The following is a 21,817-nucleotide window of genomic DNA, read 5'->3' on the forward strand; positions in this document are numbered from 1 at the left end:
GAAAAAAAATATGTGAGAGATACATCAAAGACTGTGTTGTCCTTACAGGACCTCCCATCTGTTTTTTTTTCTACCCATAAATCCTCTAAAAGATATTTAGAAATGAGAAATAATCCGGCTTGACATTTCTCTTTTGTCATCCACACTTGCATACATCTTTTCTGGCTACAAATTGCTTAAAAGCAGGAATAATGTATTGTAGAAAAGGCTGAATAGAGCAGATAAGCGAGTGTAGAAAGGGTTGACGTTGCCCTTTATGGGAATCACACATCGGCAACAAACTGAACCAGCGCACTAGTTTAGAGCCAGTTGATGGTGCCAAGGATGGCTGGCGACAGCTGGGTGCCTCTTACTCATTTTAAGGGTCATCAACATTTAATGTTACATTAGTGGCTTCGCTGGGTTTCCCTTTATCTTCTGTGACAGTGTTGACTTAATTATGCACAGTCGTATCACACTGATCTTGGTCAGCTCTGACACGTGGAGAGGGAAAGGCTAAGGCGAAGAAGGTCTGTAAAGCTTTCTGTACCTCGCCACAAAAGTATCCCTGCTCCTTTTGATGTGGATGAAAGTGACACAGAGGGCTTGACTGGGGCCGTGCATACAGATTAAAACACACACAGACACAGACGTGCACTGTCTTTCACCAAGCTGTAAAAAGTAGGTCCCTTCCTCTAGGGCTGGAACCCTTTGGTAGCCCTCTCATCTCCTTTCTCTGTCTGAAATCCCTGTCTCTCTCCCAGTGGCCTCTAAACGCAGACACCAAGAACACAAACTGACATCTTGGATTACTGTCAGGCCTACAACATAAAGCCAGAGTCGACAGTCAAATAAAATGTGCTGACAATCTGAACCACTGCCAAAAAAAATAAAGTTGAATTATGATGAGAAAGAAATGCAGCACTGAATAATCTCAAATTCATCATCTTGCAGAAGCAGGTGACAGCTTTAAAAAAAGCAAAAGCTGCAAATTGGTGACACATAATCAGACCTGATCAGTGCATATGTTATAGCCACTCAATCATAGTTATACATCCATCTAGAAATTAGAGCCCTTACATTGATGTCTTCCAGGTTCAGGGTGTTCAGATACTGATTGTTTCTCTTCCACATTATGGGAGGCCTCCGCTCCCCTGTGATGGCACATGTCATCACAGCGCTCTGACCCACTGTTACTGTTGTGACGATCACTTTCTGGTCATCTGGAAGGTTGAGCAGGTACACATCTGTTGATGAGAAAAAAAACAAAAAAACGTTATTGAGATGTTTCAAAATTCTTGTTTTTCATAACAGAAAAACCTGAAAAACAAGAACACAGGATACAACGTTTTTTTGTAAAGAAGCACCAAGGCAACACGGTTATTGCGATTTGCAAAGCAGTGAAAAGGAGCTGAGTTTAAAGTTCTATAAACACTTTGCATAATTTATGTGATGATAATGAAATAGTAGTCGAGTCTCTGAGGACACTGTGTCCACCACTATGTACCTCTTTTTTACTTTAGCTGGAGGCACTGCAGGGAGGTGCTAATGCTGCTCTCCTGTTGACTGCTGAAAAGTGTGCTCTTAGAATATTTTTATTGTGCTCAGTGTTCTGAAAGTTTAAAACATGCTGTAAGTCCAGCCCAGGAGTACAGATTTTCTCATGAAAGTAACATAGAAAACATGCTGGCAGAGAGCTTCCCGCTTGGAAACACTGACCTCGACCAACGTCTGTGTTTCTGCTCACTTTCTTGTTTCTCCAATACCCCCAAAGTTTTCTTTAAACTTTAAAGTTTCTTATGATGGGATCTGCGTGTGTTCTCTACAGTTAATTTCTACCAAACGCTCAAAGCAAATATTGCAAGCAGTCCAGGCAGGGCGGTTGGTGAGAGGACAGCATGATCAGATGGATGGCGAAGGCTTTTTTTGTGTGTGTCCAGTATTTTGAAGAGACAATGAGCACAATGTACGCTCATCTGTTCTTTGCTAGAATTATGTAATGTGGACTGTGAGAGAATGCTTTTTAATCTTTCTCTTGGGTAATGAGCAATGGAGCAAAAAGAAACAGAGACTCAATTTGTTCTGCTCCTAAGGGCATGAAATACAAAACCTAATGAAAGAGCAGGTCCAACAGACAGTGTTCAGTTGCCACAGCTCAGAGAATAAGGATGAGAGCACCTTCAATTACACCATGACTCCAGTGGCCTATCATCCTTCGGCTTCTAAATGCTTTTTAACCTCCTCACTCATCTGCTGTGTTTGGTCCACTTGTTGTGTCTTTGAACTGTGAACTCTCAGCCCGCCTGTTAGATCCGGGGCCAATCAGACTAGACGTTCTTGTTTTCAGTGGGAAGCTCCCAGATAACACTTCTAATCTCACATTTGACCCAACGACACCCTGCTTAAACCTGCACAAATCACTGCCAGGATTACATCGAAATTAGAGGATTAATAAAACCCATTTCTTCTGAGTGGAGAATAACTGTAAGTTTAAATGATACTGTTAGTGGAGAGTTAAACCATGTCGCAGCCATGTTTGTGCTTTGTTGTTTAAATGAGGAAGAAGTCACATTTCCTAAGAAAATTTCCTGTAGTGAAATAAATTAATCCAGCTTTCTACACATCTATAAACAATGTACTAATATAATAGACAGTTTTTTATTAGGAGTAATACAACATCTGCTAACAATTCTTTGCTGTGAGGAAAACATAACGAACATTTGATCACCACTAAACCCCTAAACTGACCAGTGTTAGCCACACGATATCTTGCCATGCTGTTGCGTCAGATTGCAGGTGATCGACTACAAACTATGTTGTGTCCACTGTATGTATATATTGTATACACTGTATGTGAAGTAACTCCAGTTCCAAATAAAGCTGTGACACTTGGTTTTTATTTGCAGGTAATAGATGTAGTTTGAATTGCGTGCTCATTCATATTTTTGTTTTTCTTTAAAGTACTTCTAGATCTATTTTGTTATCACATAAATTGTTCATTGATTAGTCTCCATCACTGGTTGGTGATAACATGTCACAGAGGGAGAGAATCCCTGTCATAAACCAAACTCCTCACTCATTCTGATCTAAAGGCAAAAGCAAGGAATAAATGTTAACCTAAAAAAGCAATAGCCAGCTCCATGAAAGTGAATAGAACGTCTCCCCTGTGGACATCCTGATGTGACAGAAGTCATTTGGTGGAGCACATCTGATCAGTTAGGAGCTGTTTGCATGTAATAAAATACATGGTAACATTTGTCAGCAGGGGTGTAAATAAGCAAGGCATAAGGGGAAATGAAAGAAGTTTGTCATCAGTTCCACATTAAACTGGAATATTAGCCAAAATCGTTCCAACAACAAAGAGGTCACAGCCTGCTGCTGTCCTGCACTGTACCATGGGTCTGAGCTTAGACATATTAAGGTAACCCTAAAGTCATGTTGGCCCATAAAATATGAAACCATGGGTTGTAGTGCATTCTGATATTGAAAGAAATGAAACACACAAAAGTCTTTTATAGGAGCAACATTATCTTGTGAGTTGTCTGCGTGCAGATTGTATCTGCAGGTACTCAGTATTCTAAGTATTCCTACTTGCAAAAAAATTAAAGTTAGTGCAGTTTTGGATAAGAAGCTGTAAGAAAATGCCGTTGGGCATTTGTGTGTGTGTGTGTGCGTGTTCATCAAAGTATTGTTAATTAAAAAGAACCTTAACAAACTAATCAAGATGTCAGGAAAACACAAATCTCCGACAACAAGCAAAAGCACATAATGAAGAGAGAAAACAACAAAGCACGTAAAATGAAGCACATTAAAACAGACCCTGATGTGGAGAGTGAAGAAAGTGGCTCTTCCATCAGTCATGCATGGTTAATCTATAATCCTCCTCCTCCTCCTCCCCTGACACTGATAACAGTATAGCCAGCAGATCAACACACCATGCAGCCACTTGGCACTCATCGTGGTGCTGAGGTGGTAGTGGGTGGATACGCTGACAAAAATCTCCTTCAATAATGTCCTCCCTAACTGTTCAATTACAGCCTCCGTGTATCGTAATGCTTTTGGAATACGCTGCAAGCAACAAACTCGATTTGCTGCTGATCCCTGTGGGGATAGAAATGTGCGAAGTTATAGGGAGAATTTAAAGAAGAAAGTGGCAGACAGACAGCCAGGCTGGCTTCATCATAGCTTTTTGCTGTTGGATGGAGGAAGAAGGGGAGGGAAGAAAGAAGCCAGGGCTAGTATCCGACCTGAATGAGAAACTCCTCAGAGAGATGGGAGTCTGTGCTGTTGGAGCTGGCTCAAACATTTGGAGTCCAGCACCTCCTCTATGAGAGATTTATCAGAGGAGGAAGTGGCATTGGCTTCTCTTTTTTTGGTCTGATTTGAGGCCTGAGGGAGTCAGCCCCCCCGGGAAGGATCAACCTTCACCGTCCAGCCTGTAATTAGTGATTAACGGTCGAGTCCAGACTTTTGATTTACTTTGCTCTGCTCCCAGAATGGGATGTTGGTCAGTGCCACGGCAAGAGGTAAATCACCTATTGCACTGGAGGCAACAAGCTTGTCAGGGAAAATAGCCTGGGCCTAGAGGACTTTGCAAAGGGTCGGCTGCATGAAGACAAATTGCACCAAGGTTGCTTAGCCAACCTTCTCGCTCCATCCTCTATCATGCTCTGTCGCTCTCTTTCTCAAACACATGCTCGCTCGTGCTGTCTCGCTTCACCATGTCTTTCATTCCTTTCTAACACACTCTCACTCTCACTCTCAATGATTTTCAATATTACTAAAGCTTGAACAGTTGCGTTGCCACAATTGCTTTTGAATTTGACATTTTGAAGCACAGATAAAACGTATTTTTTTTCCTGATGCAGATTATTTGTAGCACATTCACACAGACTCAGTTAAAAAAAAAAAGCCACCCCCCCAAAACGGAATACACATTCATGTGAATACTCTCTGATCTTGGATGGCTGATTTGTGCAAAACAAGAAGAGTGGAGTGTTTTTGATAGCACAGATGAGTCACTGTGGACTTGGATGTTTGACAAATAATAGTTTGAACACTTCAACACACATAATCCTTTTATTTTACCAAGTAAAATAATTATTTCAGCTTTTTTTGTGTTGAACTTCTGATGCTTGCTGCACTGCAGGACAAAGTGGATCCCTGTGAAGTAAAAAAAAACACAATAACAATATACTAATAATGTGTCTGTAGGTGTCTGTTCAGCACGTCTGTAGGGACGAACCCACACCTTTTGTGCTATTCTAGTCCGTGTTTCCTCTCAGTTCCATTTTAAAAAGCAAAGATGACAACCTGTGACCTAAGCAAGCAAACATGAGCTTAAACAAAAGAACATTTAGCCATAATTAAATGTTTGCTTTTTGTATTTTGTGTCCTAAAACCATCTATAATGCACACAAAAATACAATGTCGCCTTCTAGGAGGAGGAGCCAGGGAAATCTGTAAAATTGTGACTATTTTAATCCTGCTTCCTTGACAATGTTATTCTTCAGATGTATATTTATTCTTTTAAATTGTACTAACTACAGCCAGTGTTTCATTTCCTCTTTAAATAACCGCGTTTTTAATCGGCTTTGTCTGAGAGTCATGATCGCTCACGTCAGTATGTCTGTGTAAATACATTTGTGTTTATTAACATGAAAAGCAGAAGTCAAGGTCAAAGCTCTTTGGCATCATTTCGAGGGTGGCACCTCCTTTGATGTTGAATCTGAGCTTTTCCACTTAAACATGATTATTTTATAATGCTCTCAACAGTTGCAAACCAAGAAAAAATACAGCACATCCCTACAACGATCTACCAGCATCTCTCATCTCATCTGTCTACAGCCGCTGAAATCTTTGTGTTTTTGCCGCACTATGCTAAAAAAAAATGCTTAAAAATGCAACAATTACAGGTATTAGGTAAAGGTCGAGGAGGATGATTATTACCCACTTCTTATCTCCTCCTACAAACGTTATGAACTACCCATTAAGATGGCTGTAAAGCACTAACAAATGACCCAAGTCAGAGCTTTACAAGCTGATCAACCTGAGGTCTGTTTCCAAAGCAGCTGTGAGGAAGGATCCTGAGGGGCGGCCAGCATTGGTATGCAACAGAACCTAAGAGGCCTAATTGGAATAATTCTTATCACAGCTAGCTTGTGGAAAACAACTGATGAAAAAACTCCATCTTTCTGCAGTAAGTAGATCACACAACACCTGAGCTATAGGAAAAGAAATGTAGTGATTTAATGGCTCCATAATATTTTTTAATATCACTCTGCAGTTGTTAATTTAACTGTGGGTTAACCGTTCCCTCACTGCTCTAATAAATGCCATAGTTTGCTTCAACCCAACGGAGACTAGTTTCACAACAACAAGTGCTGTCATCATCTTCAAATGGATGACAGATGTTTCATGTTGAAAGGAGTGGATAAAGCAGAAACCTGTTTACCCCTCGATGACTAAACAATCCTGACAGCCAGAAAAGCACATTGAACCCCAGTCACAGAGCTCCTGAGTTTATTCTGAGAGGTTTCTCCTCACTGGGAATTTAAATCTGACCCTTCTGTGGCACATGTGCACTGCTGAAGAATCCGTTCATCACACACACACACAGTAACCAACATCTAACAGTGACACTGCCCAGTGGAACCAACAGCTTGTCAACTCAGAAATTCAATCCACAAGAGTAACCCTTTAAAACAGAAGCATCCATCTTAACCTTTTACTTCCAAAATAAAAGCTGCTAATGTCTACTAAACTGGAACATTTCTTTGGATTTTGGATTTTTGCCTAAAATTTCATCAGTCTCTAGCTGCTGTATCATTTGTTTACCATCACTTACTGAAGTCTCTTTCAGACTAAACAAAAACCCACTTTGTCCTCCTTGCTGCTTACTGACTGTTGTGCCACACTAATTTGAGATATCCTTTGAGACTATAACCAAACCTAAGTCAACATTTAAACCCAACTTGGCTGCAAAACATATGTTAATAAAACCAATGAACACAAAATAGACACAAATATCTTAGCATTGTGTTTTCTGTTTATTTTGGGTGTTAAATTAAGGTTATATTGCCTGAATGTCTGAAAGCATCTAAGCACACCACAACCCAACATTCTTCTCTGTGAAGCCTTTATTTTTTTGGTTGATGTGATTGTAACTTTCCAAGCTTTCCTGGAACCACTGTGACTTGTAAACATACACTCTGACCTGTATATGCTTTTCCTTCTCTTGTGGGATTCACATTATCATTCTGTCCAGCTGGAGGTCAGTTTGTCTCATGCAGCCTCCTTCAGTGAGGTCTGCTATTCCCATGTATGTTCAACAGCTTAATACCTAAACTCACATGTGAGTAAATTAAAAGATTAAGATTAAATACACTTGTGGTAGTAAAATGAGGACAATGGCCTGCTCAGAATGTCACTAGGACCTCCTTGTTTGTGTATCTTTAACAGTGGTACACAGTCTTAATGAGATAATCTTTCGTTGTCCAGTTGAGGACCATTTTCTTTTTACATTTGCACGTCAATTTCTCTCCAACACATTATGAATATATGAGGCCCATGTTGGAAAATGAACCATATATTATGGAAGCCTTTTAACACCATTTCTCTTTGCTTGAGAATGGAGTCGCAGCGGGGGTTTTGACAAGTAAAAGCCTGAGTATCCCTTAATTGTCGCTATGCCATGGGTGCTGAATAACAGCAAACTTGACTTAATGGAAGCAGCCGTCCCTGGAGGAGGCCTGGTTGTTGGTCTGGATGTCTAATTATAATCTTCACAGAAGTAAAGAGTGTAAATCAACTCATTTTCAAGCTTGGCAAACTTTCTAGAAAATGTGGGTTTTACACCAGGCTTGGAAACACACAAGATTAGAGCTGTCTCACATTGAGACTAAAAGAGAAGGAGGATGAAAATACCCCAAAAAAATATGCAGAGAAAAACTGTGGAAAATAGAAATTCAACCACGAATGGTTTGTTTCCCTTTACTAAGATGTTAAATGGAAATGTTTTCTTAGCTGAATCGATTTTGGTTGGATGATACGATTAAACTTTGCATTATACATTTATTAGAATACTGTAAATCAACTGCAGTTGTTGTTGAAAAAGTAGTACAATGCAAGGCCAGGTGTTCCTTATGGGGATCAATAATCTGTCACCCAAGAAGGTCAGGGGTCACCCTCACATTACCTCTGTCGGATGCAGTTTGGTCACATGTAGGCACAACAACTACTGTCTGAATCAATAACCTGAAAAATCTGAGCAATACTGTCACTACTACTACGAGACATAACACCTACATTAATATTTAAACTGATAAACCCTCAATCACATTACAGCTCTTCTTAGTTTCTCACTAGTCCCTCATGAATCCTGTGAGTACTCCGAGGCTTCTTGTCTCAGCACAAATCAAGCACTTGTATCTGCAGGCTTTGTGTTCTGTCAGAAGGTGTCAGGGTTCAGATCAACATCTTGGCACCCAAGCAGGGTGAAAAAGTCCCACAGAGCATTGCAGCTCTATTTGATAGAAAAGTGCAATTAAGGTCATTACTAGAGTATGAATCAGCAAAATGAAGTGTCCTGAATGAATGAATGTCCAACTCACCGCCTGGACAGAAGGCTGGAGTCTGGAGCCACAGCGGTGGACTACACAGTATAAACAGGCAGCAAGAGATGAGGCTTAGTTAGTGTGTATATTGTGTATTGGAGGTTTTATTGAGGATAAGAATGAAGTAAAAGATTTGCGTGAGAGAGCATTCAGACAGCGAGTTCTTTCCAAATTCATTTTCACAGAAGCACACTGAATGCATTCTGCAGGTGTACCCAACACACACACACACACACACACACACAAAGGCAGACAAAACATCCTGCCACTGTCCAGCTAACTTTAAAAGCTTAAACAGGACTGAGTGACTATTTACATTCAGCTTTTAAATCCTAATTATACCTTCAGCTTCTAGGTAGTCTTGCTGTATACACTTTTCTGGAAGGTCTTTTTTCACAGAGTAGTCCAGACTTTACTCCTAGCATGACCTTTTGCCCAGATTATTTGGCAGTGATCACAGATGTTGACTGTCTCAGCTGCAGATCACAAACCTCACTCTGAGCCCTGGCTACACAAAAGTGGCTTCAACTACCTTGTTTTGACAGAGAGCACATCCCCGAGGAGAACCAGAGAAAGAAGCACATGTACACACATTGAATGTGTGTTCAGGAGTGCACTTGTAAAATATCCCTTTTACCTGGAAACCTTTTGAGCTGTTGCTGGGCCGCATCCCTAAAATGTACAGTGTGCTCGCTGTCTCTTCACCTTACAGTATACTTTTATTAATAACAGTAATAGAAAAACAGATGCCCAATAATTGTAGTGCAGCTGAACATGCCACCTGATCAGGAAATATAAAGTGAGCACCGTACAAAAGACCAATATGCTCTTTAACTCTAGCTCACCATCACAAGTACTGACAGATCCTCCTCATCTCCTCTGCCAAGATGACTGTAGATGTGTGGTTGTGTCTCTGACTCATTTCTCTTGGCTCTCTCTTTAGAAACAGCATACATGTATATTGATTACATAAGTTGATTAAAAACATAAGATATAATTTACAATGTTGAAAAAATCAAATCATAATCAGTAATTATATAGTTTATAAGTAAGTATTGGTGTGTTATTTTTCCAGATTTGCTTGGATCATGTATAAAAATAGACCTAATTTAAAACCAGCAATGAAAAGTCTTGGGCAGTGTGAGGCAGGTCACTTAACACTGATTGAGTCAAACATACTATAAACAAACAGAAAGATTAATTATAGCACTATTTTACCACTCCAGATTTTATTAATGTTACAAACTATGTCCAGCCTGTTGGCTACACTTTGCTGCATTACTGTATATTTCATCATATTTTGTGCCCTTGCTCTTACTGTTATTTTATTACCTTAATCAATACTACATGTATGCAGTCACTCTCCTACCAAAAGTTAAAGACACTTTGTGATAGATGACGCCCTATCTGTTTACCCACGATGCACCGAGCCATCATTCAACAAATTATTCAGCGATGACATGGTGCTCACTATCAGCAGCGTGGCAGACATCATTCATATCTGTAACATCATCTAATTAAAAGACATCACTTCTGCCAGACACTTTCCTTACTGCTAGCTGAAGCAAATTGATTCTCAACCCCATTCCAGTCTACAGAAAGGAGCAATGAATAATGCATGGACATTAAGGTGTTATCTCCTGTCTTGACAAACAATGTTGCCATGCTTTGAATATTCCAGAAAAAGTGTGCAAAGGGTCCTTATTAGCGAAGCAGGCAGACAGGTGCCGTTTTCACGGGGAGTCATTTTGCGTTTACTACAGTTCGTTTCCAGGCTGCACTATAATTTTTGGACACACTGGATCAACGGATTTACTTTACGATGGTGCCCAGTTTACGACTTAAGGTATTTGCACAGATTTTTAGAGCTGCCTCTCAGAAAGGATGTTTCCAGTGAAGTGAAAACATGTAACCTTGCAGCATATTTCCCTTCCAGTAGTGTGACCACAGTAGACAAGTCATGGCTCCTATCATTGTCTTATATGAGCAGCTGTGCAGCAGCAGAAGATGTAGCCCTAACTGTGTGTTACATTAAATACAGTGGCTGTTTTATAATATGGAATAATACCAGCTGTAATGAAAGAGATTAGCTTTGCTCAGTAAATCTGATTGACTTAATCAGTCCAATAACATAATAAAAAGTAATACTTTTCCCATTAGCATTTATTTCCTGTTGTGAATCTTGAGATCTGCTCAAGATAGAGGTGATTTGAGTTGCTGTACTACACACTAAATTCCTGTGTGATATGTACTTGAAACAAAGTAGCCTGGAAGCTTAAATTTCTACCTCTTTGGGAGGAAATACTGACATAAACATCAGCTAATATAATATGAAATTGGCACTGCAAAGTCCACAGCTCCAGGTGTTTTATAAATGTCAGATGCATGTTTTGTTTACTTGCCTTTATGTATGAACACCGTAATGAGAAGACCAGTGACATAAAAAAAACAACTGATACACAATAAAGGGCACAGAATATGTGTACAGTGCCAGATAGGGCTGTGTATTGGCAAGAATCTGGCGATACAATACATATCACGATACAATACGATATGTGATATATCCCAATACTGTAACAAAGACGATATATTGCGATTATGTGTGTGTGTATACACACCTCTTGTATCTCGTTGTTGGTGTCAGCTTTGTTCAGTGTCAACATTGAGCTGTGTAACAACGACCGCGAGACTAGAGAATAAACAGCTATCGCGTGGTGGTTTAAGCAGAGCTGCTTAAAGAGACAGTGTGCACCACAAAAGTAAGACGCTGAAATTAATGTTTGCTCATAAATAATTAATAAAAAAATCGATTTGGCCACAACTTAAATCGATTCCAGTATCAAAATATCCCAACTAAAATATTGCGATATTTCACAGAATCTATTTTTTCTTACACCCCTAGTGCCAGTCATCCTCAGCTCCATGTATGTTGTGTTTATCTTTGGACCACAGAGCATTTTCCTCCTTTGCACTGTGACTGTTATCTCCCATAGAGACAACTTAAAAATGATGTGAACTAAAATGTTTAGTACAGGTTTTTAAGTCTCCAGAGAAGATGGCCTTATTATCAGCCAGTCTTCCTCAGCTGCCCCAGAGGCACATCGAGGGCCTATCTTTGAAGAACCAAAGCATTTAGCAGAGAACTAGGTTTAATGATTAATAAAGACGACGGGCGAGAACTACAACAACCTTCAAATATGTAAAACACTCCTTTAAATTCAGCATTGGGTGAACAGAGGTGAGAGTGGCTTTAAGCACCCCTGTTTAAGAAGTTATTCACCTCCACCAAAATTGAATATACATCACAAGATATTCCCTGTAAATATTTTTAATGAAAGTGACACAAAGTTGCACATAAATATAAAGACAATGAGCTCAAAGAGAGGAGGGAGGAAGGTGGAAATAAACCACAGGCTTACTCATTTCTTAGTGAGTAGATAATCTGCAAACTGAAAAGCAAGTTGGAGCAACTCATCAAGGAATTGCAGCTCTTCCCAGATTGGCTGGGATTCCCTTTTTTTCCCGTCATGACTTGCCAGAAGGGGTTTGCTCCCACACATCCACCCATGATGTGGAGAACAGTAGACAAGAAGGGACCGTATCACCTCCCTTTTTTTGTGCCTACCATGAGAAATGCTTTTAACCAAAGGGCTGATGAGATGAAGGTTGATTATGAATTCTCTCCCACTGCTAAATGTGTCAAACCAGCCAAATGTCAGAGGAAATTCTGTCAGAGGATATTGAGCTGACTGAAAATGTCAGACAGGAGGAATCATGAACACGGGAGCACTGGGAGGAAACAAAAGCAGGAAACTAGCACACGTGTTTTTTGTGATTCAGATATACTCAGAACACCTGTCATCTTTATGTTGCCTAACGATGGAAGATTTGGTTAGAACTCCTGTTTCTCAGGAGTTCTAACCTGCTTCCTTTGGACAAAAAAAAAAAAAAAACAATACGCAGGTGGCACCAAAAATCACGTGAGGAAACTTTCAAACATTTTTCCAAGTTTACCACCTTTTTAACGTTGTGATGGCCAAGAAATCAGAAAGTAAGCTTAAAGCTTGTTTGACATTTTCACACACCGTGTAGACTCTGTACTCACCAAAGGCTGTGTAGAACTCGTCCTTTGTCAGGCGTTCGTCATCATTGATGTCATTGTACTTCAGGAGGTCGAACAATGTGCACTCAGAGATGTCCTTGGACAGACTCTCTTGCTTGATGACCTTCAATAAGAATGCATTAATATTTGGTTAAAGAAGGTAGATTTTGATGTTGTTGTTGTTGTTATATTCATTTTTGAAAATCATTTGAACATTTTACATAAATATATATTTTCAGCTGTTTTAAGTATGTTGTCAAGCAACTCAGCAAAGCGTTTACTGACGGCATATTTCATTAGTTTTCTGTCAATGTTTTGACAACTGCTTTGGGAGATATGCATTTAATATCAGGCACATTGAGCAATATTTGTTTACAAGTAAGTGATGGTGTGTTTGTGACAAATATGTACTGTCTGCAGAGAAGAGACAAGAAAGAAAGAAAGTTTAACAGAAGCACAAGTATCTCAGGATTGTTCAAATAAGTGAATAAATAAAACACATTTCCTTTGATTATATCCCTACTTTAGAAGACACGGATATGATCTGCCTAATGACTTGTTACATGCCCGGCCTGGATGTCAAGGTTGCTGAAATATCCTCACTAACAGCTCTCTGTTTATCATATTGGATGGCGTATCGCCTCAAACGCAGCACAGTTTTCATCATTATCCTGCTTAAACATGTGGTTTAACACCCTCTGCATGGCCCAGCAGTAATACATCCATCATACTAGATCAGCTGCCAAAATGCTGATCACAAGGGACAGCTTTATAAATCACACATTGACCATCAGTGCACTTCCCTTCCCAGATGATTTGCCCAAACTTTTAAGAGTCACCTATAGGCTAATGGCTTGTTTTTACTGGTGATGCTACCCATGCTAGAAATAACTGTGGTGAGCTTGATTTGGTTTGGTTTGGATTATTTGATTTCATCTGCAAAAAAAAATGTAGTTTCCTCTGTTTCATTGTTTACACTTGAGCTGCATCTACACCCAACAACGAACAAACTGTGTACAATGCCATGTCATAGAAGAGAGGAAAAGAAGCACTGAGGCTCAAAATGTCTCCTGACTCTTCAGTCCTCCCCTTTAAGCTGGGCTGCTTTGGCTGGGTGGCTTTTAAGATATTTGTATCTGTGTAAGTCACCAGGTTTGATGCTTAAACTCCTCTATTCTTCTCTCTGTGGACTATTTAAACACAGTAAAAGAAGACTCTGGACAAGGTCAGTGGCTTTCAGCAGACCCTGTGAGCTAAATGATCTGAGGCACAACATTGATGGAAAAACTAGATGTACTGTTTATTGAGTGCAGCTTGTGCCTGCTTCAAATCGAACCTTCATTTACAGAGCCGATTGAATGTTGGCTGCTTAGTCAAAGAGAACACCCATCTCAGAACATTTTATTACCTCATTTCAACATACATGCAGATCCTACTCTGGTGATACAGACAGAATATATATATGATACACTACACATACTGTATGTGAAAGCAATTTCCCCCTGGAATTATCAAAGTATTTCTGATTTTGATTCTGATTCTGAAACACAGTATGAAGCGCCGGCCTAATTTCAATGCCTGTCGGCAAGGTCACATCTGGACACTGCTGCCATTTACTAGTCTCCACTATTCCTCAACAGAACCACAATTCTGACCACAAAACCCAAAGTTACTTTAATTTGTGAATCTTTAAAAACAGTTTTCAAACATTAAATTTACTCATTTAATCACTCTCAGACCTGAAATCGAAGCGTTCCAATACAAGAAGTCTGAATCAAAAGGCAGCTTGACCAATGTCCTTAACAATTGCTGGCAATAAACCAGTATGTGTAACAGTATGTTGCTTATATAGTTCACAAAATGTAGACAGTACAGGTCGGACAGAGGATTTTATGAACAGCAGGTAGTACAAATAGAGAGAGCAATCACTGCTTATACTACAGATCTCACGTTTCCAGTTTGTCACATGGTCATGCCCTTCAGCCGGCCTGAACATGTATAATTGAGGCTCACTTCTGGAGCTGTTTAAACTGGTATTTGTGAGTTGGTTTCATTTCTCAGCTTGGTGTAAAGAGGTTCCCAGCATCATTAGTTTAAAATGTTGCATTGTACATATGCTCAGACCCTTTTACAGGGATTTGCAGAGAGACTGTATTGGTGAGAGGGTTTTTACTACAGAACTTGTGTGTAGGCCCTGCAGCAGGCAGCACTGTTCATGTTTAAACTAACATTTGTACATTCATTGTTAGCTTAAAATCATCTGTTCAGAAACTAATTTAAATGAAAATCTTTTGTGTACAGGGTTAAAAAGAGTGGATTTCCAAAGGCTACAACCTTGAAATGTCTTTTACATTTCAGTCTATAACTCAAAAGGTTTTGTAGTAGTTGCAGTATTCCAAGTTAATATAAAGATAAGAATTGTATCACACAAATCTCCCCTTCCAACAAAATAACAGCATACCCTTTGCCAACCGAGTTACAGCTTTATCCTTTGTGTTTTTTTTGTTGCTTTTTTTAGACACTGCAGTTATCTCCGGGTCCATGGTGGACATGGTGCTACACAGTCTTCTCCTATCTTTTCTAGTGTATGATAAGTTTCCAGGCCCTGTCTTTGGCCAAATGATAGATATGGACAATGCATAAGGAAAAAATAAGTTTTGATCTGCCATTTTGAAAAGGGCACCGAGACTAAAAGGTCAGGAACAATTGCTCCCTGTGCTTCTTTATGTGCACACTCTAGCACGTCAAGTATGCCAGGGTGAAGAATTTCTGTCACAGAATTTTAAATGAGATAATTCATATGTAATGCAGTGAGTTAATCTGATCCTTTATGGGATGCAAAAAAAAAAGTCTTACAATTTAGTCAAAACCCCTGCAAGGACTACCTGGAATCCAAATATATTTTAATTTCTGACTATTCTGAGTCTTGAATGTACCAGGCTCTGTGTGAAATCTGTTACAATTTTGCAGAGAATAAAAGCTTCCCTTGAGGTATCCCTGAGAAGCTTGTCTGCTTTGAATGTTTGTTATTCCCTGCCTGTGTCATTTAAACACCTAGGGAGAGGTGGGGGATGCTGTTTACCCTGGAACAAAATAAATGACTCCAAAAAGAGGCTTGAAATTCTGTCCAAAGTATTAGTTAGTAGCTTGAAAGGGCAAAATTAAATTCACACTAAGGGACATTGACTGTATTGTTTAATACAACACAACATGGTTTGACTATGCATTTCACTCACTAAGCTTTCCCTCGAGTTGACATGGAAAAACATTTCATGTAAAAACATGCTAAAATATGTAAATGATATGAAGATATGGAAAGAAATATCACTATTTCGTAGGTGGTATTTGGATGCCTTGAACTCAAAATAGAAAAAAAATATATTCAAATAAATTTAATTAGTCCTGCTCCATCAAGGGTAAAGGGAACTGACAAGTTAAACCAAGGTGACTCCTGTTCACAGATGGCATTTCCTGCTGATCAGCAGGAAGATAACCTGAGTGAAGCAACCGATATTCCCGAAAACACTGCAGGTTGACTACCCTTTCAATTATTCAGATACATTCTACCAGTCCTCAGATATTAGGAGACCTTATTCATCATGCACCACATATCTTCTTTCCCTGTGACAGCCACAAAAAGCTCCTTTTATAACATGATCCTTCTTGGGAGTGCTGGTCCAAGGGCTGGAGCCTCCCATGAGCACATGGCTCCTTTAACCCACATTTAGCTACGAGCCATACACCACCAGTACCAGGGGAAGGGTAAAATGGGCGTATGATTATGGCAGATGTGAAAGCGGCTGGTCTAAATACCTAAGCACAAAGATTATCTGTTCTTTTGTAGTCTGCTTTGCTTTTGATGAGATATTTAAATGACTTAAATGAGTTTTGGTAGGTCAAAAAGATTTAGTTAAGTGTCTTAAAAAAGGGGAGTGTTAACACAAGCTTGTCTAGCAGCTATGTGCATAATTGTGTACATTTTTTCTTTACCTGATGATGACCTAGATGCCATTATACCAGCACATCACTATGAAGAAGGCCAAATTTGGTCAATAATGCATGTGCCAGATATGAAACATGTTTATGTATGTTTGTGCAAACAGAACACAGGGACGTGTTGTTTTGTTCTCGCTGTTGACTTTCATTTTCGCTTATGGTTAACCTTAAACATTAAAAATAGGTTAAGGGGTTAGGAGTTAGATAAAGATCATCTTAAAAATGCATGAATTCATAACAGTGAACACACACTACAAGGAACACTGCTCCCATCATGCAGTAGCTTCCGGGCAAAGTCCCTAGTCCTATAAACACATACAGATGCAGCTGGAGACATATGCGCACATGTTCTCCTCATGTTATGTTTTTCCTGGTAGGGAATCGAGCAGCAAGCACACTAAAGCAAGTGAATGTTGCACACTTAGGAGCAAGGATACATACATCTTTTGACAAGCCTTTTGATCGACATAAGACTACAAACTGTTACCGAGAACTGAGAATGCTGGGAAAGGCCCTGACCTTCTTTCACATTCAAATCTGTTTACACTTTAATACATTAGGTAAATTCCTACACTCATATTCTGTTGTGAATCCTTACCTGTGAGAGCTCGCTGGCCTCTATTTGACCATTATTATCTGCATCAAAGCGTTTGAACATCATATCCACCAGCTGCTTTTTGGCGGCCATGTTGTCCTTGTGAGCCCCGTGGATTTTAGACCCCATGTATCGTTTGTCATGCAAGTCCAGAATCTTGGTTTTCAGCCGACGGTAGTCAGTCAATCTGCAGTTATCATCTGAAAAGACAGAAAAAACAAACACGTTAAAGTGGATATTTAAAATTGTATCAAGGACTGCAGTATGTTTTTACTTTGTTTGAATTGGTAAAATATTAAAGGGATAGAAATAGCTCTTACATAAATGATTCCCAGGTGCTGAAAATGCTGTTTCAAATCTCAGCCAATTAGTACCTGTGCACCCTAGAATCCCCCTGAACATTCACATTATTGAACAATAAGCTCCTGTTTATATTCAGCAAAACCCAAATGTGAGTATGTCTGTGATTGTCTGCATCACAATAACAAATGCTAAGGATTATGTTCCCGACGGGAGCACAAACAGTGACAGACAGGCAGCATTTCTCTGCCTCAAACTAAGAAGCAGCAGCCTCGTCAACACAAAGAAAGTGACGAACAAATCCATCACACAGGTGTCTGGAGCTAACCCTGACAGCAACAGAAAACACGATGGTTCTGTATTTACAATCTGCCATCAAAGGCTGTAGATCAAAGAAGCCAACTACATGAAAGGTTCAGCAGGGTAGAGCGAAACCAAGCAGAAAATAATGACTCAAACTAGAGGTTGACACATGTCAAATCAACTCCTCCTGATTGTTAGATCAGGATGTGTTTCTCTTTTAATAACTGTTATATTAGCGGATGTCAACCGGCGCAGAAGAAAAACTTTGTTGTTTGCTGGGATGTTTTTAAAATCCCTGGGGAGCAAGGTGTCATCCTTCCAACATTACACGCGGTGTGATCACCAGCTCAGGAAATACCTGGTATAATCGCTGCTATGTGGAGTCTTGTGTGAGACAAATTAACTTTGTAAGGGGTGGATCAGGCAAGAATTATTTTTGCAATAATGATAATAATGATATCTCTTCTCACTACAACTGGGTGCTCCTTTGAAAGCCGGTGCCATGGTTAAGCAGAATCAGAGAGACCCCAGAAGCCAATAAAATGTCATTATCAGCCGCATAGATCTCATTTTTGCTTTAGAAATTTCTTCCAGCATCCCCTCAGCGAAAACAACTTGAGCAATCAGTGAGCATTTAAATGAGATGCTTGATGTAATCCTGGCGCTAACATTTTGTCATTTGGGTATGAGAGGCTGAGAGAAGTACTCTTACAGTAAAACTGTCAGTGGAATCAATGGGCTTTCACAGAAGCCATTTTCATATTTATCTCCATTCTGTATGACCTTGAATAATCCCCCAAGGTGTATCTTTATTCTGCCTCTTATTATTGATGTGTGAAGGTTTTTTTCAACTCTTAAGACAATTTTACAATCATTTCCTATTCTAACAGCTAAGGACAGAAAATTCACTTTAAAGGCAACACTCTCATTTTCTTATTATTCATTCTGTCAGGGATGATCTATAATGAGCTAACTTAAGGGATTCAGATCTCAAATCTCGGAAGAACCCAGCTGCCTTGCAGCATAAACAGAAACTACCTGTAATACTGATTAAACCATTTATTTAGAGACCGCTGCTGTCCTTTCTGCAAATTTCAAATCTGCCATATTACTGTAGCAATGGAAATGCAAGGTTAATGAGGTCAGTATCTGTGCATTCCTCTTTCATACAGGCCACAAGAGGCCAAGTGAATGATTTGATGAGAATGAAAATAATGCAAATTATATACTATGACTGTCGCAGTCACTGGCTCCCCTTTCACTGGATCGACACTTGAATGTACAACATCATGCTAAGACATTTATGTTGGTGTATCCTTTTATGTTCTGTTTAAAAATGTAAGAGCTTTGTGTTTGAATATGTTGTAGGAGTTTAAGCATCCACAGTGGGTGAAGAGAATAAAACATAAGCAAGATGCTCTGGAGCAATGGTTTAGTCGTTTTGGGCAGGTACACCTGTCAGTAAGACAGAAACTGAGATGTAGACAGATGTTGCACGCTCGGTTTGAAGCTTCCTGCAACTAGCAAGGTGTGAACGAAAACACTGGTGGCTGGATCGGCAGGAAGCAAATCAACTATAGAATCCACTAAATTACAAAATGTGCTTCGTCTGTCAAAACAGTGAAAGCAGTTGGTGAATTCTTGGCAACATAAAGTTTGATATATATATATATATATATATATATATATATATATGCATATCAGCTGTTAAAGCACAAAGACCGTAGAACAGGGGTCTGTTGTGACAAACATCAGTGACAGAGAAGCTGCCTTGGTCACAAATGGCAAAATGAATAAAAGATAAATGGCTGCTGGCATACCCAGGGGATATGAAGGTCAGTTACATCAAAGGAGCATGCACTGGCACATGCATGCATCTCTACAAAGTTGTGCATATAAACATGCATCAACAATACCCCCAAGAATCCAAACAGTATAGACATGTTTACAAAGGGGGAGTCTAAGCATTAATTAGGCAATCGCTATTATAATCTGTCAAATTAATTTACCCAACATGCCTTTGTCAAAACACTACTTCAGGGAACAAGCGTCAACTCAGCAAAAATCTGTTGTGTTTTTTAGTCCAAAACACTTGAAGGAGAGACGGTCCTTTTCGTCTGGCACATCCAAATTCAAACTGACTGTTCACTTGAAAACTCATGGGGTAATCACTAAAATAGCAGAATTAATAAAATTAATTTTAGCCATGATAATTAAAAAAGAGCATTGGTTGGCAACAGGGCTGTCCATGCTGAGAGGAAGCATGGGTTTTTGCCCAGAATTTGCATTGCACCCTTTTTTTTTGGCTTTGTGCTCTGATGCCCATAGCTTTCTGAATATTGATAATAAAGTTGCTCTTTCTAGTCTATGAAAAGCATATGAAAGAACAATATACTAGTTTCTACCCTGCCAAAATGAATGTACATGTAAGTACATAGAGTATGCATGAAAATGTACAAAAAGGAAGGATTTTCAGAACGCTAGAACATAGAACAGAGTTACAGAGGTTGTTAACTTGACACTTTTCCTGCAAGTTTCAGGCATATTTCTATAGTTCAAAGTCAGAAAGTCAGAAAACTTCACTTCAATTCAGTTCCTACAGTCCATTCAGCAGCAGACATTAATCTACACAACACCGAAGATCAAAAATAAGATAAAATAAATAAGGATAAGAAGCATGTATATACAACCAGCAGAGCCAGAGTATGGAGGGATCTGAACAACAGCTGTTACCAAGAAACTTACCATAATACTTTGAACCATTCAAGGAGAGGTAACTATCATAGAAGTATAATCCGTTAGGACTCTGAGTGCGTCATGCTGCTTTTTTGAACATTTTATGAAAAAGACAAAATACATTTTCCATGGACAAGGCTGTGTAGAAGCAGTTGATACACCTGTTTGTCAGTAGTTTCCTGAGCGCTAAAGAAGTTTTTGTGAGACTATTTTTTGCTTCATAGCAACTTTTCATCTTCACCTGCCTTGGACACTGTTTGGAGATGAAAGACATTGACTTGTCATGGTTTATGGTTTGGCTTTGCTCAATGACCTTGGCTTTAGACAAATATCCACAGTGGCCAGGTTCCACTGTGAAAACCCATTGCATTTTGCCTTGAACTTTTCATATGATGAAGGGGGTCAAGGAAATACGTGTCAGAAGAGCCTTTCTGCTATATTGATTGGGGCAGAGGTGGCATCTGGTTATTGTTGTGTATGTCAATCCAAAGCCTGAATTTTTTGCAGCAGCTGTAGCACTCTTTTACTGGTATACTCCTTTAGTTGCAGCCACCCTTTAGTGAAGAATAATTGGTCTTCTGTTCACAATCAGCTTTGAAAGAGCAGTTTCAAGGCTTCATAAAAGACTTTAACTCATTTGCAGAGACAGAAACATAACTCTGAAAGGTCATGAAGGTGAAATATTCAAATAATTCTGCAGGTACAATTCTTTTCCTGTTTTCATTTCCATCAACAGCATGAATAAATCACCAGTAAAAGATCATCTCAGGAGCACATTCCTCGATAAAAAAGTACCATTAGCTACTAAAATAGGTCTTAAAGTGACGTAAAATGGATCAAATCAAGTTGTGTATATATGTTATCACTATCTTCTATATGCAGCTATTTGCTGTGCCTATTTTGGCAAGACCACAGAAGGGTGTATCCCTAAACTATGTAAACAAATGTTTTTGTCAGTGTATTAAACCATAAATTGCTGATAAACACTATAGATCCCTCTGTGGCATCACAAGGTTTTAGACAGATTGGTCAGTTAAATCAAAAATGTTGCGTTTTGACCCAGGTAGCCTGTCCTTTGTAGGATAAACTAAGTAGTCCTAGTAGTATATCCTGGTTCCATGTTTGTGCGTTTCCTAAATTATAACATCACAAGTTAAAGGTCTGGCTATGTACTCGTGCCTTAAATGACGG

General features: G+C 39.4%; 1 protein-coding gene across 2 annotated transcripts in view; it reads right to left on the reverse strand.

Moving 5' to 3' along the window:
- fstl5 (follistatin-like 5) overlaps nucleotides 1-21,817 on the reverse strand; it is a 130,293-nt gene that overhangs the window by 47,557 nt on the left and 60,919 nt on the right. For both annotated transcript variants that reach the window (XM_028416326.1, XM_028416325.1), the window contains exons 5-7: nucleotides 17,291-17,487; nucleotides 12,700-12,820; nucleotides 1,060-1,226 (exon numbers count right to left, since the gene is read on the reverse strand). In XM_028416326.1, coding sequence (XP_028272127.1) covers nucleotides 1,060-1,226; nucleotides 12,700-12,820; nucleotides 17,291-17,487 — 485 coding nt within the window. The remainder of the gene's footprint in view (nucleotides 1-1,059; nucleotides 1,227-12,699; nucleotides 12,821-17,290; nucleotides 17,488-21,817) is intronic.

Source organism: Parambassis ranga, chromosome 10 (assembly GCF_900634625.1).
Source record: "Parambassis ranga chromosome 10, fParRan2.1, whole genome shotgun sequence".
NCBI classification, from domain to species: domain Eukaryota; kingdom Metazoa; phylum Chordata; class Actinopteri; family Ambassidae; genus Parambassis; species Parambassis ranga.